Source organism: Typopeltis vanoorti, chromosome 3 (assembly GCF_054136105.1).
Source record: "Typopeltis vanoorti isolate ZY-2024b chromosome 3, IOZ_Tvanoo_1.0, whole genome shotgun sequence".
NCBI lineage: Eukaryota > Metazoa > Arthropoda > Arachnida > Uropygi > Thelyphonidae > Typopeltis > Typopeltis vanoorti.
In genome coordinates, this window is record NC_143551.1 from 34,913,283 (window position 1) to 34,928,996 (window position 15,714).

At 34.9% G+C, this 15,714-nt stretch overlaps 1 protein-coding gene across 1 annotated transcript in view; it reads left to right on the forward strand.

Moving 5' to 3' along the window:
• Window positions 1-13,272, forward strand: part of LOC150108042 (actin-related protein 2/3 complex subunit 5-B-like) — a 51,786-nt gene extending 38,514 nt beyond the window's left edge. The window contains exon 4 of the mRNA XM_090415537.1: window positions 10,594-13,272. Coding sequence (XP_090271663.1) covers window positions 10,594-10,656 — 63 coding nt within the window. The 3' untranslated portion in view covers window positions 10,657-13,272. The remainder of the gene's footprint in view (window positions 1-10,593) is intronic.
• Window positions 13,273-15,714: the final 2,442 nt, after the last annotated feature.

The following is a 15,714-nucleotide window of genomic DNA, read 5'->3' on the forward strand; positions in this document are numbered from 1 at the left end:
ATGTACTCCTGATTACATTCTTCTTGAATATTTTCTACTGTCTTCTTGTTTCATTTGATATTCTTTCAAATACAATTACTCCATACTTGAAGGTAGTGATAGTTGGCACAAAGATTTGCTGGTAACAAGAAGAGGAATGTAAGGAGGGATGTCATGAGGCTGTTAAGGAGAGTGAAAGATAACAGTGTGATAGGTAAGGTAGTCAGCATGTTGTCCAGATATGCTGAGTTGAGAAGACAAGTGAAGATGATGAATGGTATGCTAGCAGAGGTGTGTGAGGAGAAGAAATTCATTTTGTGAATATGTGGGATGAATTTGAGGAGCAAATAAAACTGTATAAAAGAGATGGGCTACATTTGAATGGATTTGGTGTAAGTTATTTGGAGAAACTGTTGCTGCAAGAGAAAATGACGGAAGTGATTATAAGACCTGAGGAAGCAAGAAGTGTTGTGGAAGAGCAGACAAGCAAGGTAGGCAAGTTCGCAAATGGAGAGGTGAGAGACAGAAGGTACACAGGGTGGACAGGGAGATACTATGTGAGAAATATAGATGATGGTTTCAGGAATAGAGGTGTGAGTATGCAAGAAAGGATTAAGATAGTCGAGGATGTGGGGATAACATTTAAGTCTGGGGAGGGGTGTAATATCAATCATGATAGAGAGGAATGGACAGGGTGTGTGTGTGGGTGGGGGGGGCAATGAGGAGTCATATCTGAAAAGCAGGATCAGTGGGACTTATTATAGAAATAGAAATGAGTTAGTGTGTGTTTGCAAATGCTAGAAGTGTTTGAAACAAGGAGAATGAAATTCTAGCATTGATAGAGTTCATTCGTCCAAAAATTGTTGGTATAAGTGGGACGTAGTTGAACGAGGATGATATTCTGACAGGAATACAGATGGAGTGATATGAGTCTTTTGTGAAGACAGGCAAGGTAAAAAGGGAGGAGGAGTGCTATTCATTATGGCAGAGGAGTTATGCTCATCTAGAGTGAAATTGCAAGGAGCAAATACTGACCATGGTTTTGAAGCAGTATGGTGTGTGAAGTGGAGATGGATAGGATGAAATGTTTAGTATGGTGTTGTTGCTATAGACCTCATAATGTGGAAGTCAGTGAGAAGGAAATGTTTTGCCAAATTAGTCTGGCTAATAAGAAAAAGGTGATCATTATGGGGGATTTCAATTATGGTAATATAGACTAGAATGAAGAGACAACATCAAGAACCAAAGAGAACGAATTTCTTGAGTTTTTGAGGAACCTTAAGCAGTACGTAATAAAGGCCACATGTGCATTGAGGTCATGGATTTGATTTTCTCATCAGAAGATATCGTTGAAGAAGTGTCACATCTTCCTCCAGTTGGCGAAAGTTATGACATGAAATGGTCACTTGGGTGGTGGCCAACCATATCAGGACATTTGTGAGAAAGTTATATGTTGAATTATAAGGTGGATGTTGTGACCATCTTGTGAGATGGCTTGACAATATCATGGAATGAGGAATTGGATGGGAAGGAAATCAATTCTTCTTGTTCTCTACTCAGGAAATATCTGATAGAGACGATAACTGAATATATTCCAAAAGTTAGGAGATTAAATAAGGTAGGTGTAAAATGGATGACTGAAGAGGTAAAGCATGCAATCTGGAAGAAAAAAAGCAACGTGGAGGCAGCAGAAAATGAGCGGCAATAATCAGTATGTAAAGAGTACAAAGAGCGAGGAAGGAAAGTGACCAACTTGCTTGGTAAGGGTAGGAAAAGTGTAGTATGAGCATCACTTATTGCAAAACGTAAGTGGCAGATGAATTCATCGCTAGGTGCGAGACCACCACCTGCTTATTTGAGATGTGAAGTGGCTTGAAAAAATTTCATTTGATCTCTAGAGTAGGGTTTCTGGACTATGTAAAAAATAAATTTAAAAAAAATTACAAAAAAATTATAAATTGATAAAAATGGGAAAAAAAATCCATAGCCCATCCATGGTACAAATGTACTATAAGTTTACTAATAACCTTTTGTGGGTGGGAACCACATTAAAAAAAAAGTTAGCAAATGAGGCTTAAAGAAATCCTAGGTAGTTTTTTTCGATATGTGGCCAGTAGAAGGAAGAATGATTATGGGAAGAAGATGTTGATCAGTGACAGTAAGAGAATGATAAACACTTAGGAGAATATAGTAGAGGTATTTAATGAGCAGTTTATTAAAGTATTCCATCCTTGTGATTATAACATAATGCAGAACTTGAGAGCAGTGGAAATTGCTCTCAAGCAATTTCCACTGCTTGAGAGGAGGAACCAGTGATGGTAAGTGAGCAGGAGGTATATGAGGAATTGGGTAAACTTGATGTCAACAAGGCCATGGGACTTGATGGTATAACACCGTGTGTCTTGAGGGAATGTTCCAGGGAGTTAACACTAGCTTTAACTCACATTTTTAACATGAGTCTTAGATTAGTCCAAGTTCCAAAGGAGTTGAAAGATGGCAAAATTGTTCTGCTTCATAATTGGGTGATAAGATTAAGAGTTTCGAATTATAGGCCAATCAGCTTCTTTGGAGTTGTTGTCAAGGTATTGGAGAGGCTAGTGAGGACAAGGATCAGAACTATGTTGACAGCATTAGAATTCTCTTTAATGGACAGCATGGATTTGCTAAAGGAAGATCGTGTTTTAGCAATCTGCTTACTTATTATAACAAGGTGCTGAATACATTGGACAAGGAGGTGGGGGGGGGGATATACATTAGTATTTTTAGACTTTACAAAGGCTTTCGATAGATTGCCGCATGACAAACTAGTAGTTAAATTTGAACGTATGAGGTTGGATAGTAGATTAGTACGTTGGATTGGAGATTGGCTGTCTAATAGATATCAACAGGTTGTGTATGGGGGAAGTGATATCCCAAAAGAGATAATTCACTAGTGGTGTGTCCCAGGATATGTTTTAGGGCCATTATTGTTTAATTTGTATGTTAATGACATTGGAAAGGCTTTGCAAGATCACCTAAATACACTGTCTGAATGGGTGAGTGTGGGGATGTCAGTTAATATAGCAAAGTGTAAGGTTTTAAAATTCGGGATGCAGAGTAATAGGATTGGTGGAGATATTTTAAAGGAGGTGGAGGAGATGAAAGATCTGGGTGTGATAATGGATAGGGACTTGAAATTTCGTGGACATTTTGCTAAATTGTAAGGACAGCTCAGCAGATTATGGGAATGATGTGGTTTAAGTAGAAGTAAGGATGTTATAATTCTGCTGTATAAGGCTTTGATCAGGCTGTGTGTGAATTACTGTGTGCACAAATTTGGTCGCTTGGCTTTCAAAAGAATTGTGAGTTGTTGGAGAGGATTCAGAGATGATTGACTAAGTTAGTTTCTGGTCTCTATAATGTGGAATATGAGGACAGATTGAGAAAATGCAAATTACAGAGTCTAGTGGATAGAAGGAAGAGGGGGAGACAATTGAGATGTATAAGTTGATAAGGAGTAATTACTAAATTAGCGTGGATGAAATTTTTCATAGAATATCTGGAGACAGGAAGAACGAGAGGCTGTATAAGGTAGGTGTGAGCAATGGGGATGCAGAGTAGATTTTTTGCATGCAGAGTGGTTGGTGATTGGAATGCATTGCCTGAGAGTGTGGAGAGTGCAGAGACAGTGAATGCATTTAAGTCAAGGTAAGATGAGCTGTGCATGTGAGAGTGGGAGGCCTCTTGCAACTAGTCTCTTGACTCATGGAGGTCTGTTGATAATAATAGTATCTTTATCTTCAGTTTTCATGTCACACTACTTTTTTTCATTTCTATATTTGTTTGAATAGCTTCGGAAACATTTGACACCTTCCTGATCTTTTATATTCCTAGCAAAGTTTTCTTGAGACTTATTTAGCTACTTTTATGCACTGGTTTGCTTTCTTACATTTTTCTCTGTACTTATTGCATTTACCCCCAACTTAATGCTAGGAACTTTTGATATGCTTTCTTTTTTTTAGCACTACCTCCTGATCTTGCAGATCAGAAGGAGGTAGTGCTAAATGTGGTAAAGTTTTCTTGCTGACAACTTTACCACATTTCTCGGGCTGAATCAATCAAGTTTTTTTTTTTTTTTTTCTTCTTCCTCAAAGTCTGCCATTGAGTCTTCACTATTCGATTATTGGTTTCAAACTTCTTCATTTTACTTCCAAGATTTAAGTCTACAGTTAACCACTGAATGCTGATCAACTTTGATTCTTTAAAAACTTGAAACTTTTTTTTTATGTATTTTACTTTTCGATACAGTATTTGATTTTATTCTGCTCAAAACTAAATAGTGATTACTTTCTATTTCATATCTTCTGTATATTCTTGTCCTGAACCAGCATGCAGATATCACTATCCACAATCGCAATAGCATAGTCATTTTCATATTCTTTGTATCTTCTCTTCACATAAATTTGTATACATCTTTAGTCATAACTTGCACTATATTCCAACATAGTTTGTATCCTGAATATAAATCCAGCAGGTACTTACTGTTATTACTAGCTCTTTCTCTAAATATTCTCAACACATTTCTATGTCTGATATTAATTTCCTACTCTGCTCTTCAGATCTCCAACAAGGACCACTTTTTCTTTATATCAGCTGATTTTTCTAATGACTTGGAAAATTCCTCCACTTCTTAGTCGAACATTCTGCTAGACTGCAGGCACAAATAAGTCTCTTTTCATTTCAAACTTTGATGTTTACCCACATTACTCTGCTTAATATTGCCTGCTGTTCAAAGAGGTTATCTTTATCTTTAGTACTGAAGACTGTATCTATTCCTTGCTTTTCCTCATCATTGCCTGAGTATCTAGTTGTAATTTAGAAGAATCTTACCTGTTTAAGTCTTTGTTTCAATAATGCCGATTATGCTGATGTGGTATTTCTCTAATTCTGCCAGTTCCACTTGTTTTCCATTAGTACTCTTGATGGTGACTATTTTGAAGTTTGCTGGCATTATGTTTGAGTTTGTTCCACTAGTTGACTGTTCACTGTTTGTCTTATTTGTTTTAGAAAAACATTAGGACTTGTTTAACCAGGTGATGCTGTAATAATTACATTACTTGCTGTTATAAAAACGGAATTAACTCACATAAATTATTCCTTATTCGTAGAATTTTTCCCTGAGTATCACAGGCATCATCAGTACTGGTACAAAAGCTAATTAAACAATAACTGTTATATTCACAAAGCACCTAAGTAGCTAAGGTTAAATTTATTAAAAAAAAAAAAAAATATTTTAAATTTTTTATAATATATATAGATGTATCTTCTTCTTCTCCCGTAGTCCTAAATGGACCGTTGGGTCATTCATGGCTGGTAGGTGATAGTCTTGGTTAGCCTCCTGCAGTCATTTCAGTCTCTTGTTCATGATGTCAGTTGAGAAAGGGAGGAATTTGTCCATTTTTTGATGTTATCAGTCCATTTTAATCGCGGTCGGCCCCTAACCCTTGGTCCCTGAATGATTTCTTCTAGTGCTTGCATTGGAATGCCATTAGCCTTCTCCACATGTCCGAACCATTTCATCTGTCTTCTTCTGATGACTGTCAGAATATTTTCCCTTTTTCTCCCGTCTATTGAATCAATCAGTTTTCGGACATTTTCATTGGTTTCGTGAGCGGTATAGGGGATTCTCAAAAGTCTTCTGTAAGTTTTCATTTCAAAAGACAGGCGTCTCCTCTCATCTCCTTCAATAAAGTCCAGGCTTCATACTCATACATGAGGACAGAATTCACCAAGGTGTCAATTAGTCTTAGTCTGGTTGTGATTGCTATTCTGTTATCTCCCAACAATGGTTTTAACTTTTGTAGGGCCATGGTTGCCTTAGCAATTCGGTATTTAATGTCGGTTTTTGAACGACCATCTTGACTCAACGTGCTTCCTAGATAAGTGAACTTGTTTACATTCTCAATTTGTTTAAGAATTTAATGTCTGATTTCTGTGTGTATACAATTACAAGTTAGGAAAGATTTGCTGATTTATACAGTACTATCTCCCACAAGGGGGAAAGACGTAGACCATCGGATCTGTTTACGTTAGGGGAGTGAAGTAACGTTTCACATGTTTCTTTGTAAAGCCGTCCCCTAACCTAAACAGATCTGATGGTCTACGTCTTTTCCCCTTATGGGAGATAGTACTGTATAAATCAGCAAATCTCTCCTAACTTGTAATTGTATACATATAGATACATCTATGTATATTATGAAAAAAAAAAATTTTTTTTTAAAAATAAATTTAGGAAATTTAAAATAGACTATAACAGTTATTATTTAAATTAAGGGGATATTAAATCCCACATTGTTTTAAAACCGAATAAGAAACTCAAAGATTGGAATCAGAGTTTCATGCCAAATATAGTATAATAAACTATAAAGTATCGGCGACTACTAGCGTGAGCTAATGCAAGTAGTCCAAATACATAGTAAAAACTCGGGCAACTCGCAGCAAAGGTGGTGAAGTTCTGATCGCTATTCTTGGTATTTTCCATAATGTAAAGCACATTTCCTAGGAAATGTATGCTTTTATTACATTATGGTGGGAGGTCACTACCCAGACCGGTTTCAGCCTTTATTGAGACTTCATCAGTGAGTAGCTAGACCAAATTAATACCAAAGGGTACGCGAAAAGAACTTATATACTCTGCTATATGAGTTGTCAAAAAGGTGCACCCATTAAGTTACTTAAATATAAAGAGCCAATAGGCTTCATTTCAGTGATATAAACATTATTTAAATTAAGGGGATATTAAATCACACATTGTTTTAAAACCAAATAAGAAAAAAGATTGGAATCAGAGAGTTTCATGCCGAATATAGTATAATAAATTATAAAAGTATCGGCGACTACTGCGTGAGCTAATACAAGTAGTCCAAGTACATAGTACAAACTCGGGCAACTCGCAGCAAAGGTGGTGAAGTTCTGATCGCTATTCTTAGTATTTTCTATAATGTAAAACACATTTCCTAGGAAATGTATGCTGTTATTACATTATGGTGGGAGGTCACTACCCAGACCGGTTTCAGCCTTTATTGAGGCTTCATCAGTGAGTAGCTAGACCAAATTAATACCAAAGGGTATAGTGAAAAGAACTTATATACTCTGCTATATGAGTTGTTGAAAGGGTGCACCCATTAAGTTACTTAAATATAAAGAGCCAATAGGCTTCATTTTGGCGATATAAACATTATTTAAATTAAGGGGATATTAAATCCCACGTTGTTTTAAAACCGAATAGGAAACTCAAAGATTGGAAACAATGTGGGATTTAATATCCCCTTAATTTAAATAATGTTTATATCACCGAAATGAAGCCTATTGGCTCTTTATATTTAAATAACAGTTATTGTTTAATTAGCCTTTATACCTGTACTGATGATGCCTGTGATACTCAGGCGAAAATTCTACGAATAAAGAATAATTTATGTCCGTTTTTATAATCGTAAGTAATATGTCTACTAACGGTATTTCCTTACTGAAACTAATAATTACATTCTTTATTTCTATTATTACCCTGCTTTGTCTTTGATTTCTTTACTTAGGCATAAACAAAGTGTGCCTTATATTCAGTTATGCTAGATTGTGTAGCTTAGAACTAAGGTTAGATTAGAAAGAATTGAGAATAGCAAGAGAATTGTAATGACATTGTATATATATATGTGTGTGTGTGTGTGTGTGTGTGTGTGTGTGTGTGTGTGTGTGTGTGTGTGTGTGAATCAGCTGCCACCATCTATCTTCTACAATATCTTATATTCTCATGGTCTATAGTCTAACAAATTTATTTGTTTTATGACTGCACCAGTTAAACTATATGTTGAGTGCGAGATTATAAGATCTTAAACCAAAGACTAAACAGATATCGTTCGTATTCCCTGCTTATATTATTCTTGCTTTAAACTAGTCGTGGCTTAAATATAAATCATATAAACTTCTGTTTTATACGGTTTCGAAATTTTTTAAGATAGTGCATAGACAGAATCAGTCCAATGTGTTATTTACAAACCATTTAATAAATTCAAAGAGAAATATTTACAGAAAGATTCATATTCACATCTATATATACAATGTCATTACAATTCTCTTGTTCTCAATTCTTTCTAATGTTACCTTAGTTCTAAGCTAATTCACAATCTAGCATAGCATTAACTGAATATAAGGCATACTTTGTTTAAGCCTAATTCAACATTAATATATATTATCCCATAAACATAGACACTCAACATACATTCTTGTTCAGTATTATAACTACTTACAGTTCTTGTTCAGCACACAGTCTTTCACATTAACCTTTTGTTCACACGTACTTCTTCTTGTCTTTCTTTCCGTTTGCTGACTCGTTCCTGTTTTCCCTCTAAATTTCTTCCTTGTCCGAGTTGTCAACTATGCCTTGCCCTATAGGACTCTTAATATGGTGGCGATGCACAGCTCTTTCTTTGAGACGATCGACACAATAGTTTCTCACATGGCAACTGACCCAGGTAGAAGACTTGGAACTAACGATGCTTCTCATTAGATTCCTGACAGCGAACCTAGCATGAGTGGACCAAGGTAAGAGAAGAAATAGAAAACCCTAAGACAAACTTCCTTCTCTTTCAGTTCTCTACAGCAACCTTATGTGATGGTGGACCCAGGTAAGAGAAGGTTTGAGAAACCTAAGATAAAATTCCTTCTAGATGACTTGCCTTATATAGGCCCTGGCCTTCCGTCATGTGCATGTATCATCTCTCGAAAATGGTCACGTATTGGACATAATGACATCATTCTTCATGTGTCTTTGGAAACTTCGATCCATGACAATTCCTGGAATTCTTTACTACTTTTATAATTACTTGCTGATTCAATGAATTAATATCATTACATGATATCATGAGCCACATTATTTTAACAAAGGCTCAATACATTATTATTACAGAATAGATTATTTCAGTCAAAATTTAACATTTCTCTCAGTACATTCTCCTAAACAAAAAATATGTAAAAACGAACATGGTAAGTTATGTTCGTTTTTGTTGGTACCAGTCACTGTAACTTTTTGTTCTGTTGTACCATTTTTGTCTTTTGATTTAAGCCAGTAAAGAATGTTTGTTGGCTAAACCCCAAATTGCTTGCCCATCCTCATTTATTCAGTATTGAGGTAGATGCCTACTAACAGGGTGCACCACAAGGATTGTACATTAGGTCATTTCTCTTCATTGCTTAAAAGGCTATTGTGATGATCATCTCCCAGTTATCTGGCTTTCACGTTTAAGTCACTATGAGTATTGGAAACCATCTCCTCTCTCATTTTAAATAAACCATACTCATGTGATATATTACTGTTACCATACATATTCTGTACTGCTATATTCAGGCAAACAGTCATACCCTTAAAGTTCACTCTACATCTGTATACTGTTAGTGTTTTATAAAGTTATTATGGACTTCAAAGGAGGCGTCATCATAGGAAGCTGTATCAGTCGTCTGTCTATGACATTGTAAAAGGATACATTGTCATAATCAACTATAAAGCATCATCAGTTGGTGGAAATGTGAGGGTACCAATCTCAGCCAAGAACTGTATAAGAAGACCCAAAAAGTTAATACCAGGGGAAGTAAGGTGGGGGAGGGGGAGAAATAATGGAAAGCTTAGTAGTCTTGAAACAATTGACCATGAGGATGCAGAATCTATAGAGTTCATGTGTAGGAAGAGGAGGATACTTCATATAGAACTGCATAATATATTTCTGTAGAAGAGTAGCTCATTGTATGCAAACTTCAATCATGGCAACATTCAACAATGTAGACTATCACAGTATAAAAAATACGTTATGATTGGACTGTCTTCTTTCACTATGCGTTATTCCTGCTTCCCATGCAGGGTCCGCGTGTTACTTAGATGTGATTACTTGTTAGTACCACTCCCAACCGACCTGTTGCCTAGTCTGCCGCTTGGGGGGGGGGGTATATTTTTGGCTGTAGAGGCGTATGTTCATGGGGCCGGTTTGCCTGCTTGCAGGATGAAAAATAAATGTTTATTTATTGGCAGGAAAAACCCTACTGCCCCCTGCCCAAGACCGGCTAACTTGGCTATGCCCAAAGAAGATCCTCACATCTTCGAACCTAGGACACTCTTTCCCCAGGCATATGGTAGCGAAGTGCAAAGCAACTAGGCTAACCGCACGGACTATGATTGGACTGTAGAGCCTTGGAAATCTGTAAATGCCCTGAATGCATTATACCAACTATAAAGTTTGATTGTAATGTAATGGTCTGGAGGTGTCTGGTCAAGAATGAACACCAGTGGATATTCTTCAGATCTGGATAATGCAGGCTTTGGTAAAACTTTACATGCCAGCACAAAGTTCTAATCTCAACTCTCTCTCTCACACACACACACACACAAAAATACACAGCAGTTCTCGAAAGTTGACCCTGGATATACAGTAACTGCATATAAATACAGTAGTATTCAATGTACTAATAAATACCTAAAATTTGCTATTTTAGTTTGCATAGATACACATTTAGATGATGTGAATGATTCAATGTATATAACATTATAAATAATAGTTTTATGAACAAGTAATGTTTTGATTCATCTTTTAGGTTTTTATGGTTGGAGGAGTGGGTAGTATTGTTCGTGTGCTGACAGACAGGAAACGAATGTGACACATGCACTGCCCAGCAGCTGAAATGATTTTGGTGCTATGCCCACTGTAGTGAGCAAAAACTCTAGGATAACGAAGAATGAGCCTCTGGTTACATGCCTGTTGACCTGCAATGCCACCTTGTTGTTTGCCTGTTGACTTTGTACTGTTAGTTTATTTTTGATGTTAACAGCTTATGTTTATTTATTGACATTATCAAGGATTTTTCTTGAGGCTGAATCAGAAAAGCTAATTTGTGTTTAAGTTGTTTAGTTTCTGTCTTGGACAATAAAAAATATATTAAGTCCTTCTTAAATTCCTGATTTACAGTAACAGATAAAAATTTAGAGCAGTGCTACATTTCCAAACTTTTGTTTTGTTATAATTATCTTGTACTTGACTGAAGAAATTAAGTAGTTAATCATTGACCATTAAGAGAGAAGCTGTCTGCTTCATATAGCAGATTATCTCAATATACTGATGAATATTTTTCCTTCTTTTTTTTATATAATTTAACAAACTCTGCTTTCACTTTTCTCCATCCTAACTATCTATATCATATAGTTATCCTCACAGATGCATAATTATACATTAAAGGTGAAGAGTTTCACCTTCTGGCTGTGAAATACTTTCCAGAGTATATAATGAATTTCTCGGAAATTTAGACATCACCACCAGCTGTGATGCATCCAACAATTGGTTGCTAATTTTAGATTTCTTTAGCCTTTTTTTTAATGTTTATTTGCAAAAAGTTCAAATTGTAGTACTGTTGTAAATTTGTCTTTTCTGTACAGATATATTATTAAATAATTGTAGAAACATTGTTATTCTTGGTTATGGGCAGCCAGAGCTAGCTTTGCTTTAAAGAAAGGTACAAGAATTTTCATACATATCTCAGTATTTTCACTTTGACAGTTTGATTTATGGATCCTAGTATTATTCTCTTTTAAAGAATAAGAGGCAGCATTTCATATATGAAGGATATTTTTGGCATATTTATTATTTCCAAGTTACTATATTCATTTCACAGTGGATCCTAGTATTACTCTTTTAAAGAATATGAGGCAGTGATTCATATCTGAAGGATAATTTTTAGCATATTTATTATTTCCAAGGTTACTATCTATTGATTTCAGTGTTTAGGTATTGAGCAGTCATTGGTTGTTATATTTGTTTACAGTGGTTAGAACTAAAACTGGCAGAAGTCATCTGTAATTATCCATCCATCCATGCATGTATGTATATGTGTGTATGTGTGTGCGCGTGGATTAATCAAAGCAAAAAATTTTTTTTTCTTCCTCTAAGAGCTTGAGGATTTATGTAAAAAAAAAAAAAAATTCTTCATATTTAGCTTTTTATTATGATTTTTTTATAATGGTATGACCATAGTGTTTTTTGTAGTGGATTTTATTTTAAATTCCTATAGGTTTTACAGTTATTATTCCAGAAGCAACTGGAATATTGTATGGATGCCACTGCATTTTTACAGTAGCAGTATTTGATATTATTTACTTAAAAGCTTTGTTGGCTGTTGTCATCTCTGTGTACAATTTGTTCTGTTTTTTTTTTTTTTCCTTTTTTGTTACATTATAAGTTTTTATCGAAAATGTTTAGCAATTTTGTCTTCAGAATTTGTGATGGTATGACCACTATGTCAGTTAAAAACTATGGAGGCAATATTTGAAAAGTATTTTCTGCTCACTATTATAACATTATATAAAAGCAGCCAAAACAAGTTCCACCATGTGTGTGCGTGTGTGTGTGCAGATAAGTATTTGTTGAGAGTGAATGTAAGAATGGATGAAAGGGAATCTAATGGCAGCTATATAAAACCTGATATTTCCTAAATGACACCTCAAAGGATGAGTCTTGTTCAAATGAAAGTGTTTTTTCCCAAACGTACTTGGCTATTTTTACAATTCCTCCAAAAGTCCATTTTATTCCTGATACAATCTCTTATTTTTGTTGATTGGAATAAATATTATGCTAAAGTTGTAAAAAAATAAATAAATAAATAAAAAAGATGGAAATCAAAAGTGTTCTTTAGGAAAATGTTGCCTGATTTGATAGTTTTTTGTACCATGTTTTTTTTTCTTATGTGTACGATAATTTGCAATAATCCCGTAATTGTTTTAAATTCCTTTCTGTGACTGAAACCAAGTGATTGATTAATGAACATTTTGTTTATTATATATATATATGTGTGTGTGTCAGCTTACTATTACAGAAGTATTGTAATGACATTATGCTTAAAATACTGTTTAATATAACAGTTTCACTTTAGTGATAATTTATTCATAGTTTTATAATCATTGAATTAGTGATATATTTGCCAAAACAACTTTGTGCATTTGTTCCTTGGACTTCATAAATGTATCACAAGACTTCGATTTGAAGATTAATAGTGAAGTTCTAGTTTATAGATTTTAAATTATTTTACCTTGCAAAATGTATTGCAAATGAAGTAAGATTTGTTTTGGAAGAAAGATTATTCAGAAGTACTATACATGAAAGAACTTTGTACAGAGCTGTGCAATATACTTAACTATAAAAATGAATTTTGACCTGTATGAAATGTAAAGTGATATTGTTAGTATTTATGGAGATAAAATGCAAATAAAGTTGGCATGAACATTGCCATTTTCTCTCTTTTTTTATTGTACAGATTTTCCTTTTTTTACTAGCCACTTCAAAAAAAGTTTGTATTTAAAATCATTTATCAGTTATAAATCCATTTTCTATTTATCATTTATTTACCAGTGACCATTAATCAAAGACCATTATCAGTTATTTTTCAGCCTTTGTAAAGCTCAAAACATTGTTTTTGATTAGCTTTTTATTCATCAATTTCCTGATATGGAAGGGGTGTTCAAGTTACTGTGACAGCACTACATGATTAAGTTTACATTATTATTAATCTCCTATCAACATTTTTCCTCCAAATCAATATATTACTCGTGAGCAAGCACTCCAATATTGTCATATCTAACATTTCGTGCTTCTAAGTAACTTCTGACGAAATCAATCCACCTAGACCTTGGTCTTCTTCATGGTCTCTTTCCTGCCACCTTGGCATCAAACACCTGCTTTTCTAACCTTTCTTCACCCATTCTATTTAAGGGCCATACCACCTTAGATTACCTCTTCTGGCATACTCTTGAATGCTAATATCAAGTTCCTTTCTAATATCTTCAGTTTTACTATGATTCTGCCATTGATACCATTGGTTCACTCTCCTAATTTTTTTTCAGAGCCCTCATATCTGTGGTTGCTGGTCTTTGATCAAGTGCTTTATTTCTAACCCAACTCTCAGATCCATAGTTTAAACATTGTCTTTTATACTGCTGGTTTGATGTTTTGGCTAATTAGCAGTATAAAAGACTGTTTAAACTAGTTTTAAACTATGGATCTGAGATTTGGGTTAGAGTAAAGCACTTGATCAAAGACTCGTAACCACATATCTGTGATTGCGAGTCTTTGATCAGCTGGCTATCCACCATACCAGCTTTGCTTATTCTGTTGTCTATTTTTGGATTTAACCTGCTTTCATTAAAAACTATGCCTAAATATTATAGCTGAAATATTTTACTTGTTCTATAGGCAGTGCCATAGCTGGGGGGGGGGCTGCCCTGGATGGGCAGCACTGCATTTAAGAAATCTTGCCATACTGTCTATAGAACAGCAACTGAGTGATGAAATAGACTTTGACAATGTCACTGACGATTTTGCAAACGGAAAAGCAAAAAAAAAAAAAAACATTTGTTGATGTTGGAATTAAGGTTTTGCTTCAAAAATAAATAGTGCTTTAATTTATTTCCTTATACGTTGTTTTGACTTTTTGTAGTCTAGTATTTTTGGTGTGTATTGAGAGGGGGTGTCAAACTCAGGGACTGCCCCAGGCAGAAAAAGCTTAGCTGCACCATTGTCTATAGGATCTCCATTCAGAGTGTAGCTGAAGTTTTCTATGTTCCTGCCAGTTTTCATAGTTTTGGTCTTTTTATTGCTGATTTTCATGCCAAATTTGTTATAGCTGTTATTCAATTTAGTTAGTGAATCCTGGAGATTTGCACTAGATGCATTTAGGAGTACATCATCATCTGCATAAAGCAAAGAGCTAAGTTTGACCTCTCCCATTCTAATATCAGGCCTGATGCCACTTTATTTTTTCTTCTTAACAACACAACTTAAAAATTGATTGTGTTCTTTATAATGTTCAATTCACCCCATATAATTGTGTTTTGAAAAGCTTTTCTCTTGGCACCTTGTGTTCCTTTTCCAGATCTACAAAACTTTAGTACAGATCCTTGTCATATTCCCATGATTTCTCAACTAAAGTTAAAATCTGATCTTGACAACTTCTAATTGGTCTGAACCCAGTGTGTTCTCTAAGTTTTTCTCCACTTCTTTTCAAGTATGCTTGCATAAATCTTATCTGGAACACTTAGTAGAAAAATTTCTCTGCATTCTCACATTCAGTTTTATTATCTTTTTTTTATATAGCAGGGTACTATGAGAGCTTTATTCCAATTGGGAATTCGACCTGAAAAAGGCCCTCTGAATTATGCAGTGTAGCCACTGCATAATTCAGAGGATCTTTATATCTCCATACTTAACATTTCTGGTTGAATATCATCTACTCCAGCTGCCTTTCCACATTTCAAGTTTTTGAAGGTGCTTTCTGTCTCAAGTATTGATATGTGCTTCTCGTTGCATTCCTCTTGAAAATTTTCTAGTATGGTTCTGCCACTGCTAGGTTCGTTTAACAGTCTCTCAAAGTAATTATTCCAGACATCTAGGATATCCTTATCTTCTGTTTTCATGTTATCTTTGATTCCTTTTGCAGTACTCTTTCCTCCATCTCTAAGCTTCTTAAATAGCCTCCAGAACATTTTGCCACAATCCTAATAATATATATTTATTTTCTATCTTATGTCTTCTCATGACTTTTGTTTAGGTACTTTAGGTGGGATTCATTTCCTACTCTGCTGTTCAGATCTCCAACAAGGACCACTTTTTCCATTTTCATGTCAGTTGCCTGTTCTAATGACTCAAAAAAAAAAAAAAAAAAAAAATCCTCCAG